At 47.1% G+C, this 15,346-nt stretch overlaps 1 protein-coding gene across 1 annotated transcript in view; it reads left to right on the top strand.

Moving 5' to 3' along the window:
• LOC144005954 (WW domain-containing adapter protein with coiled-coil-like) overlaps nt 1–15,346 on the top strand; it is a 48,140-nt gene that overhangs the window by 8,474 nt on the left and 24,320 nt on the right. Inside the window, exons 5-6 of the mRNA XM_077504478.1 lie at nt 1,401–1,510; nt 2,062–2,156. Of these exons, the coding sequence (XP_077360604.1) occupies nt 1,401–1,510; nt 2,062–2,156 (205 nt within the window). The remainder of the gene's footprint in view (nt 1–1,400; nt 1,511–2,061; nt 2,157–15,346) is intronic.

The following is a 15,346-nucleotide window of genomic DNA, read 5'->3' as shown; positions in this document are numbered from 1 at the left end:
ACCGATTATCGGTCTATCTCTAGCTTTTGTGCTAGCTTGCCATTTGCCGGAGGCCTACTGCTGCGGCGTCCGGCAAAAATAGCAAATAGGTCTATCCTTGCGGAAGGGCTGCGGCACGCCGCAGCCGAGACGCAGTCGACACGCAACGCACCCGCAAGCGGTGTAAACTGCACCATTCGAATGAATGGAATCTAATTGCTTGCGTTGCCGGAACGCACCGCAACAGCACCGCAACCGCATCCGGTGTAAACCCGGGGTAAGGAATAAGTAGTCAATAAAAAGGGAATAAGTAGTCAATAAAATGGATGGATGGATGTTGTATGCTTTTGGTGCACTTCGACATGTTTGAAACCAATACAAGTTGACATGGTTTTGAGAATCAAATATGTGACCCCCCCCCTTTTTCTTTTCTTTTTTCTTTTTTAAGGGGTCTTTGGTCGGTCGTGAAGTTGGTCTAAAAAAAAAATTCATAATGGTCTTTTAAAAAAAAAAAAAAAAAAAAAAAATGTCGAAAATTTCACTGAGCGATTCGTGCAAGAACCCTGATTAAATTACCAAAGACTAAAACAAAGGACATTTTTGCTGTAATTATAGTTTTGTAAATGTAGTTTGTTAATTTTTGCTTTTTTAAAAAGATTTACGTTTTATTTCGTTAATGAAATTTGTTTTTGGAATTTTAATCTGTTTTTTCGTTAGTTTTCGTTAACTAAAATAACCTTGGTAACAACACAACAATATGTGATTTAAACATGCAGACTACTTGCTATAAGATGAGATATTGCTATAAGATTCAGCACTCTGTTCTGTGATTGTGTTAAACTTGCTCATAAGACATAGACATTCTATCCCGCTGGGCAAATGTTTACATTAGAACAGGGACACCAACATGGTGACTGTGAGCAAGTACCACATGAGAAGCATGTAGGCCTGGTTTTAAGAGTTCACCAGTAATGGTACCTGATTTCCTAGCAATGTTTTTTAGTGATGCAGAGAATTACAGAAATAAAGCGTTGTCCATACATATTTATCTTTTTCCTACATTGTTAAATGTGATAAACATTAACATGATCAGTCTACTAACTCTTCACATGAATATAATTTATTAATAGTTAATACGTCATACTATTCAACAAAACTGAAACCTATAAGGTCTTATTTGTATAAAAAATGTATGTACAAAATATCTGTCATGGTTGAAAGTTGAAATGAGTGAAAATATTTACCCATCACCTGGGGAATAATTTATTATTAATAATTTATTAAATGTTTCCACATACCCCTTGCAATGTGCTAAAGTACCCCTGGTTGAGAGATGTCACCTAATATAATACATAACATCTCTATTTAGACTTACTTGGCTATAATAATAATAAAATTTAAATGCTCTGTTTTATCACCAGGACCCCGCAGACGACTGGACAGAACACATCAGCTCTTCTGGGAAAAAATACTACTACAACTGTAGAACCGAAATCTCTCAGTGGGAGAAGCCCAAGGATCTGTTGGAAAGGCAAACCATCTTAAATTTAATAATAACATGGAGTACCACTACTACATGTTAATCCAGGAGCTTTAATATCTGCAGTTAGTATGTGACAAGAGCAGAGGTGGGCATTCCGTCAGTATTGATGGAATCAGTCTGTCAATGTTGGATGCCCATTTTGTTGACGATTGATGGGAAACTTTGAAAAATTGACAAACTAAACATTGAAGGAAGGGTGTTTTTTCCCGTCAATGTAATCGTCAACCCGTCAAAAAATTCGGCAATCCGTCATTGGTGATGATGATTGATGGAACTTTGACGGATGCCCATCTCGAATGATGGAAACCTAGACAGACGCTGATTTTGCTGAGCAATCCATGTATGGTGGACTGACAGGTCGGCTTGAAATATTGACAATGACGGAAGGGTTTCCCGACTGTTGACGATTGCCGAATGATGGACGCTCAAAATTAATTGCCCACCTCTGGACAAGAGCAAGGGGTGTACCACTTGAACTGACGTATGTCAGAACACACTGTTTCTTACATGTAGTAACTGCTGTTTTGAATTTACTCCAGAGAGCAACGGCAGAAAGACCCAGCCAAGTTGGTGGCAAACAGTTTCCCCAGGGACATGGACTATAGACAAGAGGCCTTGCAGGACAAAGCTACAAGTAAGACAAGCTGACTGTCGTTTTGACAAATTAATACTTAGAGTAGTTGTGTTGACTTGTACTAATCAAACATGTTTGTTGTCTTTTCAAACTTTTATTCCCTGGAGTGGTCAAACACCTGCTTGCCATCCGCCATAACCAAACCAACTAAACATCCACTGCACATGTCTAACCTTTCCCTATGTTCAACAATAGGGGGGGAGCTGTAACACTTAATACAATACAGCATTTCAAATAGGAACACAAAGGTAACAATCTCCTTCTTCTAGGGCTGGGACAACGCGTCGACGTCATCGATGACGTCGACGCAAAAAATGCACGTCGATGCGTCACTTTTGGCGCCGTTGCGCAATGTCTGGGCCACCAAATATCCGTTACCTTGCAGACAAAACACAGGGCGCAAAAAAAAAAAAATTAAATAAAAAATAAAGCAGAACGTACAATGCACGTATATTGTGCACAATTACAGTGTAGCAATGGAGGGCAACGATCGTTGTGGTTTTCAGATACCCGGAAGACATGACAAGCAAGCTACGTGTACCGGCAGGGGCCGGATCAAAAATGGAGAAAGTGTGGAGTTTTTTTTTTTTTTTTTTTTTTTTTTTTTTTTTTTTTTTTTTTTTTTTATTGTCGAAGTGTGAAGCAAGCTAGCATTGACACAATACAATGTGTATATTGTTTCTAATAGATAGATGACGCGGAAGCTGAGAAGCGGAATTGCCTCCTTTTTTTCTTTCGCTGTGCGCAGCGCGAAGGGATAAAGTTATTGAATCAAAAAATAGCAGCATCGAGTAGCAGCGAGTCCGGGGAGAAGAAACGACCTCGTAATAAGACGTCCGAAGTATGGGAATACTTTACACCTAAAAATGCAAAGTACTTGGCATACCATAAAAGCACAACCGCGATTAAGAGGAGGCACCCGGGAGCTTCTTGTGTGGAGAAGACATCGTACGTTTTCAACTTTTTTTTTTTCTTTCCTTGCTGGCAATGAGTAACACCGTCATTCTTCCAAACTGCACCACATAACTTTTTTGCAGCCTCGCTCACAGAACATGTACCCACTGCCCACTTGAACACACGCAAACACACAGCCCTAACACACTCGCTTGTTGCTAGCACTTTTTTTTAAATTGACACAGACACACACTCTTCAAATACACGTAAACTTTTTTTTATTTTTTATTTTTTTTTTTATTTCTGTCTATTAATAAACAAGCAACATCCACGCCATATGAAAGGCTTTTTTCAGTGACTGGAAATATAGTCAACAAAAAAAAGGGGCAAGCCTGACAGCTGAGCATGTTGAGATGCGAACATCCACTCCAACACAACACATGACTACAACATACACACACACCTGAGCAGATGCACACAGAAAGCGTGAGAGTGGTGGTGGAGCTGTGTTGTTTTGAACATTGCAGCCGTCACCACTGCTGTTTTTTTTTGTTTGTTTTTTTTACATGTTGATAAGATTTTGGTTCGGATTGTGGCTTTTGCAGTTTTAGTTATTAAAAGAGAGCTTTATTTTATTATTTCGTTATTGTAGGATTCCATTGCATTAGAGCTGTGTGCACTTTTTCGTATTGTTCAATAAAATTCATTTTTGAACTTGAATAAAAATATATTGGAAAGAAGAAAATTGTGTTTTACTCATGGAGATAAATTAGCATTAATTGCTATAGAGGTAAAATTATAGGGAGATAATCGATAATCGAATCGGAATCGAATCGAATCGCATTTAAAAGTGAATCCTTAGATTCATCGATGCATCGAAAAACTATTTTCTAGATTAATCGATTACAAATATAATCGTTTAACCCAGCCCTACCTTCTTCTCTCTTAAAAAAAAAATAAAAAAATAAAAAGGCATCAGAATTCTTACTGATAGAAGCAGGGGCAAATAAATAAAAAAAATAAGCTAAGTGCATGCAAAACATCAACAGTAAAAGAACCCATAAATTCAAACATTCAAACTCCCCCTCTTTTTTTTCCTTTTTTTTTTTAAAAAAAGAGGGCAAACACATTCAAATTGAACACCACAGTCCTTCACTGAGTGCTTTCAAGAGGACCAGTGGTGATGCTCCCTTTTTTGTTAAACAGTCAGCTAGTTGAGCCTTTGTCACTGACCAGAGCACCTCTTTATTGTGAAGAAGTTCTTTGACTCCAATCGCAGCCTTTTCTCTGTGACTGTTTTGTTGATTTAAGGACGTCATACAGAGAGTGATTGTCTGTGACACAGACCAACCCAGGAGCATTAAGTTTTGTAGTCCCTGTGGTAAGCTCAGAGAAGAGTGCTGCAAGGAAAACATCATTGTCTATACCGTTTGACATTGCAAGTGTTTCACCAGTGTAACAACTATGGCATATGGCCCAGTCCACCCTCTATTTCTGATGTGTTGTCTGACCCCTTGGCACTGCACCAAGCCATCTCACGCGAGTTTGACGGCTCTCCTGGGTTGTCGGGCATGGAAGCCGCCATGTTCATCAAACAGGGAAAGCAGGAGTCTCCTCAGGCTTTCTATAGTCGTCTTCGCGATGCCTATTTTGGGACTCGTAACGAACCCAGCATGGAGGAAGATCCTGGTTTTAAAACATTGTTTGTCCGAAACCTCCAACAAAACCTTAACCACTACTTGGGACTGGCTTTGTGTCCTGAGACACTGAATAGCTCGCAGCTACGTGACTTAGCAGCTAGGGGCTATGCAAAGCTAAAATTATCCGCCCCCAAGGTAGGCGACGCAGGAATTTATAAAGTGGACGTGGGTCCTCCTTCAGAGCTGGAGGGAGCTCGCTCCTATGCTCCGAGGGAAGACCAGGCTAGATCAAAAAAACGAAACAGGAAGCCGTGCTCCAAAACCGACTACCCGTGTGACGAGAAATCGGACGGAGAAAAGCAAGCTGCCGACCGCCGGCGCTCCAAATTTGCTAAAGGTAAGCCCGATTCGCGCTATCATCCAAAACGTGATAAAGTCGAACGCGCGCCAGCAACCGATTCCTGCCGCGAGTCCCGGAACCGCCAAGTCGACTCCGAGACCGACCACAATGCAGTTGCCGACGGCATATGGAAGGCACTCCTGAAATTGTCAAAAGACTCGTCAAAAGACCCGTCTTTATGACTAACCGACGGCCGGATGCCCACTGAAGTGACTCACCAGCGGAGCCTCCAGTAGCCGACACTCAGACACCTACTAAACCGCCTTCTGACTCAACAATATTGGTACTGCAGGTTGATCCAAATACTACAGCTGACCCGCGTGTATCGCGATCACCCGATGACGTGAGACCGTTCCAACAGCTTTTAGGTGATCTCACCACCAGGGGGATAGCTCGTAAATTCTATCTGAGCGTCACCCTGGAGCGAGCTCTAACCTACGAAGCCCTTGTAGATCCCGCCGCAGACATCACGGTGATGTCCAACACAGTGTTCGAACAACTCGGCGCCATGTCACAAGCTAACAAGTCGACCGTTCCGCCTACTGCGGTGCCCACTTACCGTTAGCGCCTTCTCACCTACTAACATAAAGCTGGAGTCTGTCGCGATGGTACACTGGTCCATTGGCCCCATGGAATTCATTCATCCAGTCTATGTGGGACCCATTGAGTCAGTCCCCCTTCTTATTGGCCAAGACCTGTTGTTCCGCTTCCAACCCATCATAGACTACCGGAGACTCCATATTTGGGCCCAGGTGCGGCAGGCCCTGCCGACATTTCCTTCGGGCCCTGACCAGGCTCAGCTCTGCACTGTGACTCGGGCGCAGCCACCCCACGGGGACGCAGACGCACAGGGAGCTGGGACACGACACGGTCCAAGGCTGGACCCCTCGCGTCACCGACAAAGGACACCTTCCTTTGTGACCTTGACCCACCACCGCTTGATGCAGGGTACGCCCCGCGCATCATCGGAGGTGTCCACGTGCAAGGTGCACCTGTTGACGCTGTCCTCGCCTTGTGGGCTGACAAATCAGCCATTTCTGCAGCATTCGCTGACAACTTGCGAGATCTCGATCCAAGTCTTGCCGGTTTCCATTGAACACGGAACCTTCTCTTACAATAACCGCAGTGGGCGTGTGCGCCTTAAACCTTCAGTGGAAGCAGCGCTCACTGACCCACTACTTCTTGGCCTCACACCCTTTTTGTGGGTACATATTTGCTTGTTCGTCTTGCCGTCCATGTGGACACCATCAACAACGTGCTGTGGTCCCTCACCAACTCGGAACCTCTAGCTTGTGTTCCCAGTCTTCCAAACATGAAGTCCGGGCAGACCATCCCAGATGCTTGCGAAGTCTTAAACGAGGATGAAGTGATCGCTCCGGCGACCACGATCAACATTCCGGTTCGCTTGGTGGCGCGAGCTAACCAGGTCTTGAATGCTAGCTCCGCTTTCTTTCAACCTTCATCGGAATTCATGAACCTGTCGTTACTCTTGGAGGCCACGCCCATCGTGGACGCCTCCCTCACCACTCTGATCTTGGTTCACAACCCCCTTTCGTACGACGTTCTCATACCAAAAGCGACCCGTCTGGGCCTGCTCATCCGTTCCGACTTCCACGACTTCACTCTAACGGTGCCTGTGGTTGGACACATCCCATCTGACTTGTTCTTGACTGAAGACACCGGTGGCCGAAGACTCACCAGGCCATCTCAGCTTGTTACGGTCAACCCTGCCGGTCCCACCAACGATGAAGACATCGTCTGGGTGGACCTGGGGACAGACAAACAACTGGTGATTTATGCCTTGAGCGCGTTGCCTCCAACGCCCTCTAGCATTCCCTCTGGAAACCCAGAGACACCTCAACCAGCCACGACTCCAAATGGGGACCTTCAACCGTACCCAGAGTTCGAGGCGCACCTCCAAGAAGTTCTGCACCGCGCCGATGCGCTCCGGTCCGAACAGGACCGCGAACGTTTGCGCACCGTGTTAATGAAATACACAGCCTCTTTTGCCAAGGACTCCTTGGATTGCGGGTTGACGGCACTACATGTGGTCTGCATCCCGACTCAGCCCGGCGCTCCTCCAACTTTCGTGCGCCAGTACAAGATTCCGATAGCTTCTTACGAACCAGTACAGAAGACTATCGACGCCATGCTGGAAAAGGGCATCACTCGCCCCTGTAACAGCACCTATTCGGCTCCATTGTGGCCAGTCTTGAAGCCAAACGGCACATGGAGACCAACAATTGACTATCGCAAACTGAACCAACAGGTTCCTTTTTCGCGATGGCCCATGACACAACTTGAACAGGAACTTCCCAAGGTTCGAGATGCCAAATCCTTCACCACCATCGATGTGGCTTCTGGGTTCTGGACGATCCCAGTGGACCCCAGGGATCAATACAAGTTGGCATTCACCTTTGGCAACAAACAGTACACTTTCAACCGGTGTCCATTCGGCTACGCCAACTCGCCAGCCGAATTTAACATCTTCCTCAACAAGGCGTGCCCTGATGCCGCCGCCAGGGGCAACCTCATTTATGTCGATGACATTATGATGAGGAGCTCCTCTTTGGATGACCACTTGACAGACGTCGCCGTGGCACCGATGCCGGAATTCACGCGTCACCGCTATTTTGAGGAACATGTCTGCAAAGACATGCCTACAGCTTACGTGGATGGTTGCTCTTACCACCAACAAACCCAGCTGCAGGCTGGGGTGGGCATCGCTTGGGTCGACGACACACCGTGCAAACCACTGCAATTCCAATTGAGCCCCCACTCTTCTCAATATGCGGAAATCGCTGGCATCCTGATTACACTCAAATTGGCAGTTGAACACGGTGTCACGGTGCTGGTTATCTGCACTGACTCAAACTATGCCCGTCATGGTCTGATGGTCTGCCCGGACTTCATGTTTGGAAGACTGGGAACACAAGCTAGAGGTTCCGAGTTGGTGAGGGACCACAGCACGTTGTTGATGGTGTCCACATGGACGGCAAGACGAACAAGCAAATATGTACCCACAAAAAGGGTGTGAGGCCAAGAAGTAGTGGGTCAGTGAGCGCTGCTTCCACTGAAGGTTTAAGGCGCACACGCCCACTGCGGTTATTGTAAGAGAAGGTTCCGTGTTCAATGGAAACCGGCAAGACTTGGATCGAGATCTCGCAAGTTGTCAGCGAATGCTGCAGAAATGGCTGACCGTGGTGTGCGTACCGCCCGCCCGAACCTCCGACTTGGTCGCCCAACAGGCCGGCGACCCCGCGCTTTCCAAAATAATTCAGCACCTTTCTGATCCTGTCGCCAACTCCGTGACGACAGCGACTTCATAGACTTGCTCTCCGTGCTGCAAAGGCTGCGTCTCGTTAAGGGCCTTCTGGTTTATGACTCCGGGTCTCCGCCTGCCCTGCGGTTGGTGGTTCCACGGAGCCAAAGGGGGGTCTTGCTAACATACGCCCACGACGCTCCTTATGCAGGCCACCGCGGATTCAAGGCCACTGTCACCGCACTACAACAGGTGGCATACTGGCCGCGCATGCGTAATGACGTGGCAACCTACAGCAAAGGATGCCTGGTTTGCTGCCAGTTTCAGCCAGCAAACCCGAGTCACCGAGCACCACTCCAACAGAAAGGAGTCACCTTCCCATGGTCTGATCTCCAAATTGATTGGGTGGGACCACTGGTCAGATCTCTGAGAGGGAACAATTATTTTCTTACAGTAGTTTGCACGTTCACCAAGTGGGTAGAATGCCTGCCTGCTCCAAACGACACCGCACACACCACTGCATGCCTGCTGATGAACCACGTGTTCTCCCGTTTTGGATTGCCCTCACGGGTTAATTCGGACAGGGGAACCCACTTCACAGCCGAGGTAATGCAACAACTTTGGCAAATGCTCGGAATCAAGGCCCAGTTGCATATTAGCCATCACCCGCAGTCATCAGGACAGGTGGAGCGGACGAATCGCACCGTGGTAAATTTGCTGAAAAAGTTTGTTGTTTCCAACCATCGGGACTGGGACACCCGACTCCCACTGATCCTCATGGCGATTCGAGCCACCCCTCACGAATCCACTGAGGTGTCCCCCTTTGAAATGATGACCGGACGGCGAATGACGCTCCCCCTGCACCTGATGTACCAGCCAGGAGAAACAAACCTAGCCACGGCATACACGGCCTCCCAGTACGTGGAGGACTTGCAAGCCCACCTCCGAGCCACGTTTGCATTTGCTCAACAACGGCTTAAGCAAAGTGCAGAAGGTCAGAAAACCTACTACGATAGGAAAGCCTCACGAACCGAGTTCGAAATAGGTGATCGAGTATGGTACTACTTGTTCGCGCAACCAAATGCTAATACTCCGCGTGCCCAGAGGGGCATCGCCCGAAAATTTCTTCCCCGGTGGGCAGGACCATATGAAATCGTCGACAAACTGTCACCCGTCGCCTATCAAATTAGGATGAATAAAGGACGTCAGGGGGACCAACTGAGGTGGGTCCACCGAAACCAGATCAAAAGTCACTGCGGTTTTGAACGTCTGGGAACGTGATCGAGCGAATCTCAGGACCAGCATGCGCGCGAAACTGACAAAGGGGGGTCACCAGCTGACTCCGAGTCAGCGACCCAACCAACACCCTCGACAGACGCGCCAAACTCCGTCGACCGACCTAGCTGACTACGATGTTTAAAAGTATCAGACGTGCAAAAGGGGGGTCAACACCCCGCTGCACCTACCGAACCCCTAAGTGATACCACACCGAGCAACGCTAATCCGCTTGTCTTTGTGGGTTGCTAGAGGATGGTGTGATATGATGACGACCCTGATATTGTGCATGACCGCCGTGGTGAGTCGGCCAGAAACGGTTGAACCCGGACTTGCAGCGGAAATTGCCTTGATTGAATAACCAGGATTGCTTACGAATGATTGCGAGAAGTTAGCATACTGTGTTTTTCTACTTATTTACAGACTACCGGTGTGGCGCTGAAATGGTTTCCTTACGTCAGCGAAGAAACCCGTTAAACACCGCAACCTCATTGTGACATGCGACCATTTGGTTACCTCCAATGATATGCATGTCTATTGGAAAAAGGTCCGGGGACACTCAAAAGTCCCAGGACCTGACACACATTTTAACGACCTAACGGACACGTTAGCCAAACAAGGGGCCCTCAACGGGACTCCTTGGACATTTGATACAGCTTGGCTGCCCACCCAGCCCACCCTGGAGGTCCACGTTGTCACGAGCCGGCGCGCTGCGGCCGCCGCTGAGCCTCGCGACGCCCCCACACCGAACCCCTATGGGGCCCGTGGTGTGCGTACCGCCCGCCCGAACCTCCGACTTGGTCGCCCAACAGGCCGGCGACCCCGCGCTTTCCAAAATAATTCAGCACCTTTCTGATCCTGTCGCCAACTCCGTGACGACAGCGACTTCATAGACTTGCTCTCCGTGCTGCAAAGGCTGCGTCTCGTTAAGGGCCTTCTGGTTTATGACTCTGGGTCTCCGCCTGCCCTGCGGTTGGTGGTTCCACGGAGCCAAAGGGGGGTCTTGCTAACATACGCCCACGACGCTCCTTATGCAGGCCACCGCGGATTCAAGGCCACTGTCACCGCACTACAACAGGTGGCATACTGGCCGCGCATGCGTAATGACGTGGCAACCTACAGCAAAGGATGCCTGGTTTGCTGCCAGTTTCAGCCAGCAAACCCGAGTCACCGAGCACCACTCCAACAGAAAGGAGTCACCTTCCCATGGTCTGATCTCCAAATTGATTGGGTGGGACCACTGGTCAGATCTCTGAGAGGGAACAATTATTTTCTTACAGTAGTTTGCACGTTCACCAAGTGGGTAGAATGCCTGCCTGCTCCAAACGACACCGCACACACCACTGCATGCCTGCTGATGAACCACGTGTTCTCCCGTTTTGGATTGCCCTCACGGGTTAATTCGGACAGGGGAACCCACTTCACAGCCGAGGTAATGCAACAACTTTGGCAAATGCTCGGAATCAAGGCCCAGTTGCATATTAGCCATCACCCGCAGTCATCAGGACAGGTGGAGCGGACGAATCGCACCGTGGTAAATTTGCTGAAAAAGTTTGTTGTTTCCAACCATCGGGACTGGGACACCCGACTCCCACTGATCCTCATGGCGATTCGAGCCACCCCTCACGAATCCACTGAGGTGTCCCCCTTTGAAATGATGACCGGACGGCGAATGACGCTCCCCCTGCACCTGATGTACCAGCCAGGAGAAACAAACCTAGCCACTGCATACACGGCCTCCCAGTACGTGGAGGACTTGCAAGCCCACCTCCGAGCCACGTTTGCATTTGCTCAACAACGGCTTAAGCAAAGTGCAGAAGGTCAGAAAACCTACTACGATAGGAAAGCCTCACGAACCGAGTTCGAAATAGGTGATCGAGTATGGTACTACTTGTTCGCGCAACCAAATGCTAATACTCCGCGTGCCCAGAGGGGCATCGCCCGAAAATTTCTTCCCCGGTGGGCAGGACCATATGAAATCGTCGACAAACTGTCACCTGTCGCCTATCAAATTAGGATGAATAAAGGACGTCAGGGGGACCAACTGAGGTGGGTCCACCGAAACCAGATCAAAAGTCACTGCGGTTTTGAACGTCTGGGAACGTGATCGAGCGAATCTCAGGACCAGCATGCGCGCGAAACTGACAAAGGGGGGTCACCAGCTGACTCCGAGTCAGCGACCCAACCAACACCCTCGACAGACGCGCCAAACTCCGTCGACCGACCTAGCTGACTACGATGTTTAAAAGTATCAGACGTGCAAAAGGGGGGTCAACACCCCGCTGCACCTACCGAACCCCTAAGTGATACCACACCGAGCAACGCTAATCCGCTTGTCTTTGTGGGTTGCTTGAGGATGGTGTGATATGATGACGACCCTGATATTGTGCATGACCGCCGTGGTGAGTCGGCCAGAAACGGTTGAACCCGGACTTGCAGCGGAAATTGCCTTGATTGAATAACCAGGATTGCTTACGAATGATTGCGAGAAGTTAGCATACTGTGTTTTTCTACTTATTTACAGACGCTTGGTGCAACACTTAAGGATACGGTCCTAGCTGTAACACCGATAGCATTATGCAGAACTAGACTAGACAACAATAAAACGATTTGCAACTCAAATTCAAAAGATTATGTACACGCAAGGTGTAATAATACTTATGAATGGTATGCTGCATTTTTTTTGCTAGCTACAAAAAGCTCCCCCGTACGTAAGGCCTTCAAAAGCAGGTCAGAGTACTCTTTTTAAAGTTTTAGTGAGTCTAGCTAATCTAACAAAGCCCTTTGTCTTCCTTCCCTTAGTCTAGAGTGACTACCGAGGATACTCTGATTTTTTTTTTTCCTTCTTTTCTTTTTCTCCCCTCTTCCCTTTTTTTTGCTCTTAGCAACGACAGTGTCGCGCTAACCGACCTCAGATTTTTTTTGACGAGCACCCCCAGGGGTGGAGACTTGCCTCGACACGCATGAGACAACCTCCCCATCGTTATAAGAGAGTTATGGCCTGAGTATAATCCCGGGTTTTTGAGTTTTAGAAGGCAAAAGTCCCCTTCCTCGGTTTCTCTCTTTTCTTTAATTTGCTGTTCGTTTTCCCTAGTTACTCATAATATGATACTAGCCTTATAGCCTTAGGAAAAGTTTTCTTCCTTTTCTTTTGTTTGGAATTTCGCGTCTTGCGGCTTTCCCAGGCCCGCGCCTGTTTTGGGACCCGAGTCCCTCAGTTAGCTAACACAGTACCAAGCTAGACACTGTTAACTGAATACACATAAGAGACACCTTGAAAACACACAGACATACCCTGCATACACATAACCCGGCAGAGGTTAGAGAAAAGTTGCACCAGTGGTATGTCTTGCGTGTTGCAGCAGAGCGTGACTGGGACTCCGGCCGTCTGACCGTGGCCTGGACCCTGGCCCCGCATCATCTGGACCCGTCAACCTGGACATCCTGAAGATTCATCCCTCTTGACGAAGGGGGGTCTGTAACAACTATGGCTTATGGCCCAGTCCACCCTCTATTTTTTTTTTTTTTAGTTTGCTTCTTCTAAAGCAAACTCTCTGCAGTTGCATAAACATTCCACAGCCCAGACAGGATCTAAGCTTGGTTAGCTCTGCAGGTGGTCACTCAACTACCAACAAAGCTCTTTTGAAGCCGCTGACCAGGTGACAAAGGAATTTATGCGTCTGCCGAAGGAGAGTATTCAAGCCCGCCTTCCCGGAGCCAGAGAAAACGCCTTCAATGATTTGGAATATACAAACGACTGATCAAAGGAATGTTCATGACCTCTTATCAATCACAAAGGATAGTCTGGCGTCGCGCCCCTCCAGGGGGCACTCCTGGAACGTCTAGATGGAGCAACAGCACCGTCAAGTGGTGAAACTTGGGACTATCCTTAGTAGGGGTGTTAAAAAAAAAAAAATCGATTCGGCGATATATCGCGATACTACATCGCACGATTCTCGAATCGATTCAAAAATCGGCAGAATCGATTTTTTTTTTTTTTTTTTTTTTTTTTTTTTTTTTTTTTTTTAGGATTCACACCTTGAGCGTGGAAGAATGTTATATGAACGGAACATTAAGCCTTAATATTTTATTTTAATGCTGTTCAAACATGAAACAGATTACAACCTCTATAAGACTGAAATTTCAGATAAATAAATAATAAATTTTCATATAAATCTTACACTCTACAAGCTTACTGATTAGTATTTTCTAAATTTGAATGGAAAAAAAATCGCAACAATCGACTTATAAATTCGTATCGGGATTAATCGGTATCGAATCGTGACCTGTGAATCGTGATACGAATCGAATCGTCAGGTACTAGGCAATTCACACCCCTAATCCTTAGTGAGAATTCCTACAAGTAACCACATTTTACACATTTATACCATGATAATTCTTGACAGATAACTGAACTACGAATGATTCATGTTCTGTCTTTGTGTGTATGAACGTCCTATTTCATTTGTACTCCATAAGGAATGAAAGGTAATCAATATCTTTCAGTTCAGTCAGATTAGACAAGAAGAAATTACCTCACAAGTTAGTTTATGATGCATTAATTACGATGTGTGTTGTGTGGGAAAACTGATTTGCCAGACTGACCAAATTTAATGCCAAATTATTAATCCCTTTAATAATTTTTTTTTATTTTTATTTTTTAAAAGTCTGTGAGCGAACAGAAGGGTGTGCCACCACCTACTGAAGCCCCGCCCATAACTTTAAAAAGACGAGGGGACCCCCTCGCTCTTTCTCTTCCAACATCTCTCTTCCAACATCCTCTTCCGATGCCTCTTCCCGATCGCTCTCTGACCATCCTCAGGCCAACTACCTGCAAGTTTCCTGGCCTGCTCCAACTCTTTGTTCCAAGAAACTTGCCAAACACGTGGCCACTTTTGTCCCTGGCAGCAACCGTTGCCCCGAGAGCAGACACTCGCTACACGCCACGCCAAAGCAGGTGCAAACTGCAACGCCAACCCCAAAGACTCTTTTACTCCCTTTTTTCTTGTTTTCCCTTTTTTTTTCTTAACCATCGGTGATTGCCTGCCAGCAGCGTCCAGATACAGAATCTAAAGTTTGGTGGACGTAGGTGAAGGTTTAGTGCAGATTTGGGGTGCAAAGGTGTGACTTTCATACAGAGGCCCGGGAGAGGTGAGAGCGGGTGACCTTTGACCCCTGAGGAGGTCACAGCGCCGCAGCTTTGAGTTTCAGAATGACCGTGTTTGCATCATGAATAGATTGCACTGTGGCATTTTTTAAACTGGATGCCAAACAACATGAGTCAAACATTACATCAGTTCTCGTCTGTTTAGCAACCCACAAGATCTGTCCTATCTTAGACCTAAGTTGCTCTCTTTCAGTTTCATTTACAGGTGAATCCCTCTGTATAGCACGCACTGGTTGGATGTGAATCAGTTGCAAATTTTCAGTATAGCCGTGCTGATGCATCTGTATCACACCATTAACAGAAACAATACCCATTCCCACATAACGGAAATCGTCATATTCCTCACGTCCAACATGGAATGCTGACTGAAGTCGAGATATCACATCAGAAGAAAAGTCTGATGAACCTGCCCATAGAAAATCATCTACATGGCATGCAAGCACACCTGTAACTTTGCCTTTCGTGTCCAACCAATAGAAGACTGCAGGATCCGCTTTTGATACTTGTCCACCTGTGCCCTCCATTTTTTCTTTGACTCTGTTATACCAATAT

This window comes from Festucalex cinctus, chromosome 1 (genome assembly GCF_051991245.1).
Source record: "Festucalex cinctus isolate MCC-2025b chromosome 1, RoL_Fcin_1.0, whole genome shotgun sequence".
Taxonomy (NCBI): domain Eukaryota; kingdom Metazoa; phylum Chordata; class Actinopteri; order Syngnathiformes; family Syngnathidae; genus Festucalex; species Festucalex cinctus.
This window is presented reverse-complemented; position numbering and strand designations above follow the sequence as displayed.